Source organism: Phalacrocorax aristotelis, chromosome 2 (assembly GCF_949628215.1).
Source record: "Phalacrocorax aristotelis chromosome 2, bGulAri2.1, whole genome shotgun sequence".
In the NCBI taxonomy this organism is placed as follows: Eukaryota; Metazoa; Chordata; class Aves; order Suliformes; family Phalacrocoracidae; genus Phalacrocorax; species Phalacrocorax aristotelis.
This window is the reverse complement of record NC_134277.1, coordinates 97,937,153-97,951,949: the sequence shown is the minus strand read 5'-3', so window position 1 is coordinate 97,951,949 and position 14,797 is coordinate 97,937,153. Positions and strand designations below refer to the sequence as shown.

Below are 14,797 nucleotides of genomic sequence, written 5' to 3'. Positions count from 1 at the left end.
CCCGTACCCGTGGCCGGAGGGAGCCTCCGGTGCCCGGGCAGCCCCGGCGGGCTGCGCCCAGGGCGGGCGGTGCGCGGCGGGGCCGGCCCGGGGGGCGCTGCCGGTAGCGGGTACCCGGAGCCGGGGGGCGCCGCCGCGCTGCGCCGCCCCCCCCGGCCCCCTCCCCGCGTCCGGGGGGCGCCGGCCCCGCAGCCCCCTCGGCAATTCCGCGGCGGCCGGCTCCGCCGCGCTGCCCCGGGGCTATGAATAAAGCCGCGGGCGATGGGCGGACAGGTACAGGTGCCCGTCTCCTGCGCGCAGGGCTAGCGCCGGCGTCCCAGCCCACCTCCTCAAACGGGAGGGAAACAAAGGCGGCGAGAGAGGCAGGGAGAGTTGCCTGTAAGTTTAGCGCCTTTCGGTCGTGACTCGCAGAGACAAATGATGCTTCGGAGGTGCGCGCAGTTAATCAAGGCTGCGGCTGCCTTACAGCGCGTGCAAGCCGCAGATCATTAGGTTAAATGGAGGACATTCGTGTCCTTCCAGAATCAATGCAATTATTGTTGGCAACAAGGACAACAATTGGAGTGGCAGCGCTAATTTTACTAACCCGCTATTAATTATGGTGTCCCCCACGCCCCAGACGGCGTTTATAATCCGCGGAAGCGAGCGGTGCTGGCTGCTCCTGGTTTAAAACGGGAAAAGTTGGAAGCGGAGCGCCTGGTCGCGTTGGAAAGTGTTAATCAGTAGGAAAGAGTGTGATCAGTGGAGCTATTCACTTGAACGTCACTCTGGTACAGGGGGTTAGTGAAGTGGTTGTGGCGCCTGGGGACCGAAGGCACTGCCGCTCCGCTCAGGTACTGCACACTGAGAAATGTCTGCGTTAGTTCCCCGTAGCTGCCTGCAAAGTCAGCCGGCGCAGACGGGAGGAGAGAAGCCCTGCCATGGCACAGCCATCGCTACGAGGTTTTAGCCGAAGCCTGGCGTGATCGCAGGTACAAATTTTCTTCTTGTTTTGGTGGTGGTGCTTGTGTTTGCGTGTGTGTGTGTTTGTGCCTCTCTCTCTCTCTACGGAAGCAGGGGGTGGGGGGGAGCGGTGGGGTTTATTCCCCCCCCCCCCCCCCCCCCCCTTTTTCGGAGCCTGCTTTAGCAGCAAGGCAGCTGAAAAGGAACTGCTGGAGGGAAGAGAAACTATCTGTGATGAATCATTTGGCTTTGTGCAATCTTTACCTAGGACAGAGGGCAAATGTGTTTTAACATATGTGTGTTATTTCTTGGGAAGGGGGTGTGGATATGATATTCAGCGAGCGCTAAGGTAAGGTATCGAGTCAAACTTTCTGGATTTTAAGGCAAACTTTAAAAGGCGTAGAATTTGACCTTGCGAGTAGGAAAGTTTTATCCTCGCAGGGAAGTATGCTCAAGCTGCCCACTGCCGGGCAGCTTAGAGGCGGTGGCGTTTGAATGCCTACGAGTCTGCGGCACTGGGGGTGCAGAGCCTGGGAAGAGAAACCTTACGCAGCCTTTGCTTTGCGGGTGAAAGCGTAGTGCTCTGCACCGGGCAGGTAAATGTGGATGTGTTGTAGGGTCCCTCTAGCCATACAGCAGCTGCCCGGGTCGCAGCGTTTGCTTCTCTTGCTGAAAAGTTTTGTCTGTGTGCGTGCGTGTGTGTGTGTGCTGGCTCTAGCTCTCAAGTGTGAGAAGTTAATAAATGCAAAGAACAGAACAAGCCTGTGAGGCCTTTCTGCTTCAACCTAGATTGCCAGGAGGACTGAAGACTTACAAAATGAAAGCGTTCAAAGGGATAGCTTTGAACAACTGATTTTACGTGTAGCTGTAATCTGAGCAAATTAATTAGCGGCGCCTTCTTATGCAACTGTTACGTTTGTCATCATGGCTCTACCGATCACAAGCCATTGCACAGGTTTGTGCAGGTAGGCAGTGTCAGGTCGCTGTCCCTCGATTCAGAGGGCGGGAGATGCAATTACACTTCAGATGGGCTCAGAAAAAACAATCGTATTTACTGGCGATAGCGACTTTATGGGAGCTAATCTACTTGAAAATGTTGTAGGCTGCCCTCGGTTCCATGTCAGATCCCAAATGGGCAACGTGTAGAGCTTCACAGCGTTTGTCAGGCGGTGTCAAGGTTGCTTTAAGTCTGTAACGTGAAAACAAAGCGAAGTCGACTGAAAGAGCTCGCTAAAGTCTGTTTAGCCCATAAGCAAATTCCGTCGCTGAAGTATTTCCAGGAGTGGCAATAACCCCTCCAAAAGAGGAGGCGATGAAAACGCAGATAGTAAAAGCGTAACTGTATTAACTGCCTCTAGATCATGTCCCTGAAGACGTCCATCAAAGCATTAGTCCCGAAGAGGTTCTCTGTTTTACCTGCTGTGGCCTGTTCCAGCATCACAGCGTTTCCTTCTCGTTTCATGCTTTTATGATAAAACTTGCATGAACCTTGGCTCCAGGTTCTCGGAGAAGAAACATATCACCCTCGGAGACAGACGTACTTGGGCTTTGGCTGTAAAATACCTGCTCGCCTGGGTGTGCAGGCTGACTTCCAGGAGGGAAGCTCTCCAGCGTTTCCTATTGATCGCGATGGGTTTACTCACTCAAACTTTGGAGAAAGCAGTGCGTGGTTCCCTTTCTCGAAAGCTGCTCACTGCTTTGTGCAGGAAAGGGGCTTTGAAAAGGCTCAATCTTTATTGCACAGCGAAGGCTTGCATTTTCCAAATGCTTAAGGATGTAGTCCACAGCATTAAGCGTCTTTGCCTGGATTTGAACAGTGTTGCGTTGTTTATGTGCAAGAACCACAAAGGTTATTTTAAAACATTGCGGGGTTTGTTGCATGTTTGTGCGCTGGCACCAAAAATTCAGGATGAAATATAGTTGGGCTGCGTTTCTCATCAACAAAGGGCCGTTATTTGCAGATTGTAAGTGAAACGAGACATGAACGCTGGAGGAAGATCTAGTGTCAGCTTTTAGCGTCTAAGGTTATTAAGTGTTGAAGGTTATTAAGGTTTTCTTTAGTGGTGGTTTTTGGTTTTGGTGGGTGTTTTGGGGGGTTTGTTTTGTTTTTTAATGACTGCTTTCTAGGGAATACGGATTGGAAATGGCACAAACCTGACCGGGAGTAAAGTAATAGAGCAGGCAGGCTGCGAAGAAAAATGGCAAATAATTCTCATGATTAATACAGGAAAGTTCAGTGCAAAAATGGGCGCCAGAGTATTTGTATGGTGCAGCGAAAGACAACTGTGACATATAAATAGGCAAGGAATAGAAATATTGAATTTCACCTTGTGTTTTTAAAGTCGGATAGACTCATCTAAATATCAAAACCTGTAGTCTTCTGTGGGCCGCTGCGGAGTTGACATCTGCAGTAGCAGCAAAAGAGGGAAAGAAAAAAAAAAAACAACAACCCCCCCCAAACAACCCACACCGCCAGGACACATCTCCCAAACTGTAGCCTGGAAAACTGCGAGGACTTCTCCAGGCAGTCCTCCAGCTCTCCCAGCTAATTATAGCGCTTTGCACCGAGCCGCTCTTGAGATAAGTGCAACTGTTTTCTTCCCCAGCACCGGTGAGTTATACTCCGGGGCTTAAATAAACATCCCCCGGCGCAATCCGCGCAGGAGGCAGAGCGAGCAGCACCGAAGGCTGCGAGCAGACCATTGTGTAAACACCGGGTGTCTTTTCTTCCCAAACAATGCAATAGCTCGTCAGCACGTCGCGTAGAAGGACGCCGCTTGTAAATAGTAGCTTAAAAGTATCGTAATATCCTGGGAGCACCGGGGTAGCAGGAGGAATAAAGGAGCGTTTCTGTACCAGAAACCCAATGGAGGGGTTATTAATATTCCCGGAAAGAAGAAGGTATTAGCATTTCAAGTGAGGAAAGAATAGGCACTTTCTTTCCCCCCTCTTCCCCCGCCCCCCCCCCCAAAAAAAATCGATACAGAATTCAAAACCGATTATTAATGTCATTTGATTCCCGTTCTTTATACCTTTCTCCCGGCTACAGATACTGAGCTGTCAGGATAATTTGCATGTACTGTGTCTGATAGCTTTTATTTGCAAACACTCTAAAGCGCCATAAAATGCCGCTCGTTGCAGTCTAACTCGATCCGAGAACTAGTATTTTCATCTGTAAATTAAAGCAATTACGCAGCAGATATTATATTATGTGTACTGTGGTCTCCAGATAGTCATCAATCACCCTCAATCGAGCTGTCAGTGTGGGCAGATTCGTTTCTGGGAGGCAGTCTTCCAGCTGGGGAGAAGAAGAGAACATCATCATTAATTAGAGTGTGACCCTGGGGCTATTCACATGTCTGAACCCAGGAATCTCTCTGAGCAAGTCTGCACACCACGGAGCAGCGTTCAACTGAACCAGCAGCCGAGCTTCAGCCTCGGAGCTGACTCCTCCGCTTCCTCCGCCCGCCCGGCGGCTGCCTCATCGCCCTGTCCCGGCGGTAGCTGCCCGTCGGGGGGCAGATGCTGGGGCTGCCGGACGGCGGAGGTGGCCCTTGGGCAACGCCAGCATCTCCCGCCCCGATGGCTGCTACCTCCGGGCTGCAGCACAGTGCCTGCCCCCTCCTGGGGTGAAGCAGGGGCGGTGGTGGGGGATGCTGCCTGCTTGTGTGGAGGGGTCCCAGCCCCCTCACCCCACCCCGAGGGCAGGGAGGCTGATGGCAGCGGTGGGGCGGGTTGGAGGGAGAAGGGGGTGATGGAGACGAGACTCCTTCCCAGGCCCTCCTTCCCACCCGCCGTAGCCCCGGGGAACCACCCAACCGGCGGGAAAGAAATGTTTGCTCTTCGGTGAGAAACAGCACTTGGCACATTTGAGTTGCACCCCTCCGCTTCCCTAATTCACCCCCCACCCCCCACCGCCCAGCTGTGCGCACCTCGGAGCAGAGAGGCAGGCGGCGTACGGCCCTCCGCCCCGCGAAAGGCTGGCTTTTCCAGCCGAGGTTTGCGATGGGATCAAAGTCGTTTTAACGTGAAAAGTCACGTCCTTTCAATCATTCCCCGGAATACGCTTGTAGGGTTTTCTACCTGTAATCACACGTCTGGAATAAAAGCCGAAAAGAAAGGCAGGATTGCATGTCATGTGCTTTATTGTCAGCGTTAGCGCTAATTTTAACTGTTGATTAAATCTTAAATGAAGACTCAGTCGTGTGTCCCTTCATATGTCTTGTTTGTAATTGAGACTAATTATTACTGTGGGGTGGGAAGAAGCAGCTGCTCATTAATTAATTTCTAATTAAAAGTGCTTACCAGCCCTTCAGTGACGAAGAAGGGTGTGGGGGGGAAATCTTAGCTGATACAACATTGATCCTTCGGATTAAACCCATTCATTTCCTTCCCTGCAGAAACACACAGAAATGTCGCACGCAGGGGTAGCCGCTGCCGGAGAGCTTTCCAAACTTTCCCTCCTGTTAGGCAGACTGAGAGGGGCGCTGGGCAGGCACTTTCCGCGCCAGGGGAAAGGTTCCCGAAAATGAATGTTAATTTACAGTCAGGTTAATCTGAATAGGTTTTGCGTGACGTCAGAGGCTCAGCTCTTTTAAAATAACGTGCTTCTGAACTGATGTGTTTGTATCGCTTTTCTTCCCCCCCCCCCCGCCCCCTTTAGTTTTCCGTGGGTGTAAAGTATGTATTTCTGCCGTCACGTTTGCCAGCCTCGGAGCCCTCACGTAACAATTCTTTCTGTTTCGTAGCTGCAGAGGGGCAGGTGCTAAAATCAGTGTACAAATCTTTTTTTTCTTCTCGGGTTAAAAAACCTAAGTTTTAAGAATTCATGTAAATAAATTAAATGTGGTTTTCTGCTTCGTCCTATAAGCATCTAGGGACCTGTGGTTACCAATCAATTGGTACAATAGAGCAGAGCCAGGCTGCAATAGCGTGCAGATCAGACGTCTCGCCTTGTTTCTAGATAACTGGGAGCCTCTGTACCATGTCATATCCTCAGTTTGGCTACCCTTACTCCTCTGCACCCCAGGTAAGACTTTTTGCCTACCGACGTTAATTGATTGAATTTCAGTCCTTATTGATTGCTTCCGTCCAGGGCTAAGAGCGGCAGCGACCCTTTACTATCTCGCATGCGGGAGCGGGCGACCGGCTGCTCGCCCCGCATCTTCCCGGGATGCTCACGTTGTATCTCGCGCACGTATCTTAAAATGGGAAGGAACACGCGGGATTTAGGGTGTTCGGGGGTGATAACGATGCGTGGGGGAGGACTACAGAGATGGGGGAGGTGAGAAGGGGAGCTAGAGATCCCCCAACCCCCAACTGCTCTCCCTTCCCCCGCCCCCCCCCCAGCGCTTTTTCCTCTTTCCCGATTAAATTCACAGTTTACCAATTAAACACGCAAGTACCGAGGTCCGGACTGCAGAAACATGATGCGATATTCCAAACCAGCAGGTTAATAACAGATGCGTGCGTGGCCGCTACAAATCTGCGGTCAAAATAAATATGCATGAGTGATTTAGAAAAAAGGTTTAAAAACGCAGATGGGCAAGCATTGTGCTGCAAGCGGAGAAACCCGGTGTAAAGCCAGTCTTGTGAGGACGCATCAGAAAAAGTTAGTTTTTAAATGGGAAGGACTGGAGCGACGTGTTACAGGGGATTAAACGTCCACGATCACGGGGCGTTTTGTTGTTGTTGCTGGGGGGGGGGGGGGTGTCGGATGACGGACTGACTGACAAAATACTTGCACCTCTGCGTTTTTACCCCGATTGAAGTAAAATGCTGGAGGGGAGGGAGGGGGGCGACACCCCAAAGCTGCGACCTGATAAAAAAAAACAAACAGAAAAGCCCTAAACTTGGTTACAGTTTGGGAAGTTTCCCGCCCTCCCCCCCCGCCCTCAGCGCCGCTCTCTCCCCCTCCAGTTCCTGATGAGCACCAACTCCCTGACGACCTGCTGCGAGTCCAGCGGCCGGACGCTGGCCGAGACGGGGGCGGCCGCCTCCGCCCAGACCCCCGTCTATTGCCCGGTGTACGAGAGCCGCCTGCTCGCCACCGCCCGCCACGAACTCAACTCCGCCGCCGCACTGGGGGTCTACGGCGGCCCCTACGCCGGGCCCCAGGGATATGGAAACTACGTGACCTACGGCACCGAGGCTCCCGCCTTCTACTCCTTGGTAAGCCGTCCCGGCCCGCCGCCGCGGGGGACGGGGACCGGGACCGTGGGGGTGCTCCCGCCCCGCCGCCGCGACCCCCCGCCGGCGGCAGGGGCAGCCTCGGGCGCTGCTGCTGCTTCTTCTCCTTCTCCTCCTCCTCTTTCTTCCCCCCCCCCCCCCCCCGGAGCCGCAGGGCGCTCCCCCGCGCCACCACCCCGCTTTGGGCCACAGGCGCGGATGGGAGCGCGCCGCGTCCAGCCCCGCCGCCGTCATTAAATATTCAAGCCCGGCACGGTTCTCACGGTAACGCAATTAAAAGTCGCGCCTGACGAGGTGGCGCGGCCGAGAGCCCGGGGCCCGGCCGGGAGGGCAGCTGGGGGCGGCCCCAGACCCCGACTCGCCAAAAACATGAAGCGCTCTTCCCAGCCAGCTTTTTCCCTTTTTTTTCCTTCCTTCAGTCCCCCCCTCCCCTTTTTTTTTCTTTTCCTAGCACCATAGTAGCGCGAGTTAATGTCGCTATTGATCTCATGGCCGCCGCGGCCGAGGGGCCTCCGGGAAGGTCCGTCCCCCGTGTCCGTCCCCCCCCCGCCCCGGTACCCGGGGGCGCCGGGGGCTGAGGGCGGCGGCGGCGTGTCTCTTGCAGAACAGTTTGGAGGCGAAGGAGGGGAGCGGGTCTGCGCATGCGGGCATCGCCCCGGCGGCTGCCTACTACCCCTACGATCACACCCTCAGCCAGTACCAGTACGACAGGTAAGCGCAGCCCCCGGCCCCGCTCGCCGCCCCCCCTCCCCCGCCATCCCCGCCCCCCCTCCCCCGCTGCGGGGGCGAGCCTCCGGGCCGCCCAGCATTCCCTTCCCGGCCCCAGTCCTGGCGCCTCCCCTTCCCCGCCAAAAGCCCCCCCTCCCGCAGGCTCAAAGCCACGGGTCCCTGTGTCCCTCCCCGGGGGGGGACACGGGGGGACTGTCCCTCCGCAGGGGCGGCGATTACCTTTTCCTGCGCGGAGTCAGGCTTAGGCGCCCGGGCACTTCCCCTTGTCTTTATGAGTTTTAAACCAGCGCAAAATCACTTACACACCCTTTCAAGCTCTGAGGCCCACTGGGCGCCTATGACCTTTCCTGGAGGATGTGCATTAAATATTCAGACGCAGCCCAGTGTCATCTGCGTTGGGTTTCTACAATTTCAGGAACAAAAGGGTGGGAGAGATTACTAATAAAAGGGGTAAGAGGAAGTATATTTCTACTAACGGTTACACCTTGGGGTCACCCAGATGTATTCTGTTCGGGGAGGACTGGCCAAACAACAGGAAAGTGGGATTTCTGTGCCTTTGCATGCTGCTAGGATTTCCCTGCTGCCCGAAATGTCGACATAGACTTTTCCACGCCAAAAGACAGGCACTTTCTTCCCTCTTTCTGCTACCAGCGCCGTGGCACAGCGGGGATTTGCATTGCCCGGTGCCGCTGTTAGCTGAACCCTTCCTCCTCGCTTTCATCCTCGACCTGAATTGTCGAGGCAGGCCGCTCTCCTAAAGCTGGGCTGCCCTTGCCCACCTCCCCCCTCTTGGGTGCAGCTGCCCCCCGGGGGGTGCTGCAGGCGAGGGGCCGGGGCCTCGGGATCCCGCGTCAGGGCCAGGGCACCGTGTCACACTGCGGGTGCTCCCCTGTCAGTAATGCTGCTGGTGCTCCCCTGTGCCCGCAGGTACGGCACGATGGACGGCGGGACGCGGAGGAAAAACGCCACCCGGGAGACGACCAGCACGCTGAAGGCCTGGCTGCAGGAGCACCGCAAGAACCCCTACCCCACCAAGGGCGAGAAGATCATGCTGGCCATCATCACCAAGATGACCCTCACCCAGGTCTCCACCTGGTTCGCCAACGCCCGCCGGCGGCTCAAGAAGGAGAACAAGATGACCTGGCCCCCGCGGAACAAGTGCTCGGACGAGAAGCGGCCCTACGAGGAAGAGGAGGAGGAGGAAGAGGAGGGTTCGCAGGAGGAGGCGATGAAGAGCGTGAAAGCCGAGGGTACCCTGCTAAAAACAGGCACTTAGCGGTTCGGCCGCGGGGGCTCGGCCGCCAGCTCCCCCCCGGGGCGGGCCTCGCTCGTGGGGGCGGCCGCGGGCCTCGTTCGTGGGGGCGGCCGCGGGGCAGCGCGGCGCCGCCAGTGACCCTGTGTCTTCTTTTTGCTGTCCCTTCCCCCGCCCCCACCCCGCAGAGCCCACGGGCAAGGAGGAGAAGGAGCTGGAGCTCAGCGACCTGGAGGACTTGGACGCCGCCGAGTCGGAGAGCTCGGAGTGCGAGCTGAGGCGGCCCTTCCCGCACCCGCTCCCGCACCCACATCCGCTCCCGCTCCCGCATCCCGGCGGCAGCCACCCGCCGCGGGCCGCCGAGCCCCCCGCCAAGATGCCGCCGCCGGCCGCCGCCGCCGCCGGGGAGGAGGAAGAGGAGGAGGAGGAGGCGGCGGCGGCGGAGCGGGCGCGGAGCTGCCTGAAGACGGCGGCGGAGGAGTGCGGCCCCGACCTGCTCGGCGCCCGGCAGCGCGGCTGCGAGTCCAAAATGTGCTTCCAGCAGGGGCAGCAGCTGCTGGAGGCGAAGCCCAGGATTTGGTCCCTGGCGCACACCGCCACCTCCCTCAACCAGGCCGAGTACCCCTCCTGCATGCTGAAACGGCAGGGGGGCTCGGCCGCCGCCGCCGTCTCCGCCCCGGTCAGTGTCATCGACAGGCACCAGGATTCGCCGGTCACCAACCTCAGGAACTGGGTGGACGGGGTGTTTCACGACCCCCTCTTCAGGCACAGTACTTTGAACCAAGCCCTGAGCAACACGACAGTTTCCTGGGCTACCACCAAAGGAGCCATTCTGGAAACGGGCGCCTTGGGACGCGCGGTGGGGAACGGCGCCAACGTGCTCAAGGGGCAGCTCTCAAACTTGGCCCACCATGACTCAAACAAAGAGTTTCTGGCGTTTCCCAAATCAGGAAGCAAAATGTTTTGCTCCTAACAGGTCCGCCGAGGGGGCGAAGGACTTTCTAAAACGCTTGAAGAGTCAGCTACACTGAAAAGAGACTTGCAAGAGTTTAAATATAAAACTTTTTCTTTCCTTTTTTTTTTTTTTTTTTAAGAAAAAAAACCAGACAAACCAGAAACGAGGATTTAAAGTTCAGTTTGCTCAGTTCAACGGACAGACTTTGCTCATAGCCGTTCTGAAGAATTTCTCCTGGCTGCGACTTTAAGGGATCAATGTCGTGAAAGTTATTTAATTCCATGTCCAAAAAGCACGTACTATAGCGTAGACCTACTGAAAAAGTTTACATCCGAAAGTTTACAGACGGGAAATTTTAATTCAGATTTAATTTAAGGCATGCCGACATTAGTTATAAAGACTTTCCGAGAGTTTTTCCTCCTGATTTCCTTGTTAGCATATAATTCACGAACAGCACTTCTACTACGTTTACACCCACTGCACAAATTTATCTTGAGAAAAAAAAAAAGAAAAAAGAATATGTTAAAAGGTATGTTCACTCCAATAAATTGTCTGTTTCAGAGGTAACACAAGTGGTGGCGTTTTGCATTGCGCAACAAGCACCTTTTAGGTTTCCAAATCCCCCCTCGGAGCCGCTCCCGGTAATTCCAAGGACCGGCAGCAGGCTGCCGGGAGCGGGGAGAAGCGGCTCGGCGGGGCGCTGCGGCGGGAGGACGCTCGGCGCTGCCACCCCCGGCCCGGCCCGGCGGGGGCGAGGGGCGGCAGCGGGGGCGGCGGCTGCCCCGCGAGGCCCAGCGGGGCGGGAGCACACCCCTCCCGCTCCCCGTTGTCCCCCCGTCACCCCGGTCCCCGTTGCCCCCCGCCCCCGAGGTGGGGGCGGGCTGGCAGAGGTCGGCCCCAAAGGGCCGGGCTCGGCCGCGGCGTCGGCTCCGCCGGGCGCGGAGCAATTGATTCACATGGAAAATGTGATCTTTTAAAGAACCGTTTTAAGCTTTCCAGCTCCTCTGCCAGTATGGAGAATCGCTGATCCTCCATGAATATTTCAGCACTTCAGGACAGATGCTTTACCGTTTTGACATTAAATAGAGTGCAGCCAACAAAAAGAGAGGGGGAGAAAGAGCACTCTCGACGCGTGATTCAGGAGCACTCGCACCCAATTTACCACTTAGATAACAGGCGTTTAAAAGATTTCCTTTCTTTCCCGAGAACCAGAACAAACTTTACTGATCCCCGGACCGGGAGAGAGGAACAGCTGGAAAAGAAAGTGCGAGGCAACAGCAGACCCCGGCTTACCCAGACCGGCCTAACCCCCCTGAGCTGCGGCGCCCGGCGCTGCGGGGCAAAACGGAAAAAGCGCCCGAAGGACCGAGCTGAGACCGGACAAGCCGAAGAGCCTTCTTGCTTCCCAGCCTCCTCGCCCATCCCACCCCTGCGGCTCACCGCCAGCCCCCCGCCCCCAATACATAAATAAATAAGAATACAATGCGGAATACACACATACATATGCGTATATATACGTATAAGTGCAAGGCTAAACGCCACCGAGCCAGCACCCAGCCAAAATATAACAGACTCCAGCCCGCAAAGTTTCTAGCGAGACCTGTTAGTGCAAGGACTGAATAAAGGAATCCGGGTGCGGAGATCAGATCAAGCCCTTCCCCTCTCCAGGAGCAGCCGTAATTGGATTGTATCCAGTCATATTCCCTGTCATTGTATTGACTTTCGCTCTCTTGGATGATATTATCGAGATCACTGAACCCCTCTGCTGATCTGGCTGTCAAAAGGCTCAGACAGGAGCCCCCGGCCTGGAAAACGTGCATCAGCCAAGATAATTTGAAGTGAAATTTTCATTTTGACAGTAAACCCCTCAATTTCTAAAGGCTCTGCACCGGAGAGCTCGGTGGCAGGGGGAGGCTTTACAGAAAGCCCACGTCTTAAACTGAAAAGGGCAAAAGAACTCGAATTAGTTGTAATAGATAAAAGGGCAAAAATAAAGAGTCAAGGGTACTTGACAGTAATAGCGAAAGTGGAGTCTCCGGGGAGCCGCGATCTCAGCTAAAGGCTGGGCCGGCAGGAATTTTAATGCAGCCGGGGCGGCCGGCGAGCTTCGCCTCTGAAACCCTTTAGACAAAGCAAATTATTTTCAGCCGAACCGAGGAGGTGGGGACGAAGGAGGCGAGGAAGAGGGAAGGGAGGAAAGGGGAGCGTTCAGGCTGCCTTCGAACCGTTGGGGGAGGCGAGCGGGATGGGGGGGGGGGGAAAACCCCGCCGCCTGCCGTGATTTGAGGGCAGGGAGGTGCGTGCGTGCCAAGCCTTGCGGCGTGCGCGGGGACCGGGCGGGGGACACCGGGTCTCCCGTGGGCTTCAGCTTCCGCGCGGCAGAGGGAGGCTCTGCGGGGTAGGAGGGGACTTCGTTCTTGCTGCCACCACAGCCACAGCCGAGTGCGTGCGTGAGACTGCGCCTGTGTCTGTGCGTGTGTGTGCGTGCAAGGAGAGGGCTCCTCCGCTGAGCAGCCAAAAGCCTCCCTCAGCCTTACAGGTGCCCCGACTTCTGCGGCCCCGGCAGGCGTTCGGCAGGCTGCACCGCGCGCAGTTACGAATCGTGATGTAAAAGTAACGCGATTTGGTCAGCTCGTCATTTCGGGGCAACTCCTCCCCTCCCGGGGACTTCAAATGAAGGCGATAAAACGGTGGGCGCACTGAAATACCAGAAGCCAAAAGAGAAGAGGATCAAACCTTTACCCCTTCATTTTCGTGTCATTGTCGTTGTAAAACAAGTTTGAGTAAGTTTATGCCTGTTGTATAACAAGCCCAGATCCCGCCGGACCGCGGGGTGGCCGTGTGTGAGATGCGGCGGGTGTGCGTGTGCCTGCGCCCCCCCACCCCACGCAGCGAAACCTCACCGATCCCGAGATGAGGCTGGAGAAATTATGGGGGAGGGAGGAAAATAGTTTCTTGCTTTGGTCCACGAACCTTATCTCTAGATCAGCCGTCAAACGCAGCGGTCTTCCAAAAAGGTTTTTTTTTTTTCTTTTTTTTTTTTTTTAAATTTTTTAAAGTATGAACAAAAAGGAGTGGGAAATTAATTTTGCCATTTGATTCAATGGCACAAGTCAAAGATCAGGTTCAGCTGCTTTAGAGGAGGCTACGGGGCTGAAAGGGAAAGCCGTGTGGCTCGTACGGCTGTACAAAGCAGAAATATAAAGGCAGACTGAGAAAGAAAGGGCGGGGGGGGGGGGGAATCGTAGAGAAACGGCTTGAAACTGAGAGACTCTAAATCATTCAGCCATGGCAAATTCAAACACACAAAGGAGGGGATGCTAAATTAACAGTGCTTTTTACATAGAGCCCAAATAAAACTGTAATCAGCGACGCGTTACTTTTCATTAAGCGAGTTTGACAGCAGCATATTCAGCCTCGACAAGGGAACAGGAGCGAAGAAATATACGGCTCTCCCAGCCCGAGTCATAAGATAATTCCTTAAGCTCCATTAACAACTCTTAGCCGCAGGAAATGGGCTCCCTGAAAACATCTCCAAATCTAAAAGCTTTATCGACCTCTCAAACCTCTGCTGATGGTTCTGTTTTTTTAAAAAAACTTAGAGGCGAGACGTCCAGCAAGGTAATAGACTTTGACACAACACCTTCTTAACTAGAGAGAGAGAGGCAGGGAAAACGAGACCTTAAATGATATTTAAAAGGCAGCCAATTAAGATTTAAAATGATTGTCTCCTGAGATTATGCATGCGATTTATGCCATCTACTTTTTCTCCCAGGCATGCATGCAAAATTGCAATGGGGCATATTGCCTGCTCCTTAATAATAATGATAATAATAATAACAACAATAATAATAACAACAGTAGCAATTAACAATCTGTAACTATCTCACATAATTGTAAATGCTAATTTAGGAAAGAGCTAGCGTTATTTAAGCTGATTTGAGAGCACCTTGCAAGAGTCAGATTATTTATAGGTGCCTAATTAAAAGACAGATAGATGAAATGATACACACATTTTCTATTCATGTTTAGGAGCACATTTCTTTTAATCCTGAGCATATATTTGGCTATTAAAGTCGCATAATCAGTTCATAGTCACAGAACTCAGTGTAGCAGCTTCTTCCCATCAGCCGCATGAAGAGACGTGTCCAAGGAGACTTTGTCTTGGCAAGACTTTGAACATTATGTATTTTAAAGATATAATGGTTCAGAAGTAGACTCTGACTTACTACAGCCTTTCTGAGATACGTTTACCTTTTCCATTTAAATCTGACCTTCAAATAATATGAAGGCTTGAGAGTGTGAAAGTGTATCCAGTTAAATGCCAAGAAAAGAGTTAATGCTCTCGTTCTTCACGCAGAACTTCTGGAAAATGCAAGAAAGGATTATAACTGGCTGATTTTGTGAGGGGTCAGAAACTGTTTCAATGAGTGTGATGATTTGTAGATGAATGGGGAGAAAAAGGATCGTTCAAACACTGCTGTGTTTTGGCCAAAGTGTTTAGCTCCCCCCTTAGATGAAGTTAGTACTGGCTGCAAAGCAATGCGCTTGGGTCCGAGTCCCGTGTCTGTTAAGGTTTATGCATGTAACTTTGTTCTTGAAAAAGGGAAGAATAGAGGGATGTTAATAGTCAAATTATATATTGATATTTCCCTGATTAAAAAAAAAAAAAGTAATAATATTGCTTCCCTTACAGAGGAAGCTATTTTTAATGGAATAGCTAATGGCCA

General features: G+C 53.8%; 1 protein-coding gene across 1 annotated transcript; it reads left to right on the top strand.

The window, feature by feature from the left end:
• Positions 1 to 6,867: 6,867 nt before the first annotated feature.
• On the top strand, positions 6,868 to 10,197 carry IRX4 (iroquois homeobox 4). Its single transcript, XM_075086155.1, has 4 exons — positions 6,868 to 7,113; positions 7,736 to 7,842; positions 8,788 to 9,110; positions 9,301 to 10,197. The coding sequence occupies exons 1-4, from the start codon at positions 6,868 to 6,870 to the stop codon at positions 10,083 to 10,085; spliced, it is 1,461 nt and encodes a 486-aa protein (XP_074942256.1). The 3' UTR covers positions 10,086 to 10,197.
• Positions 10,198 to 14,797: the final 4,600 nt, after the last annotated feature.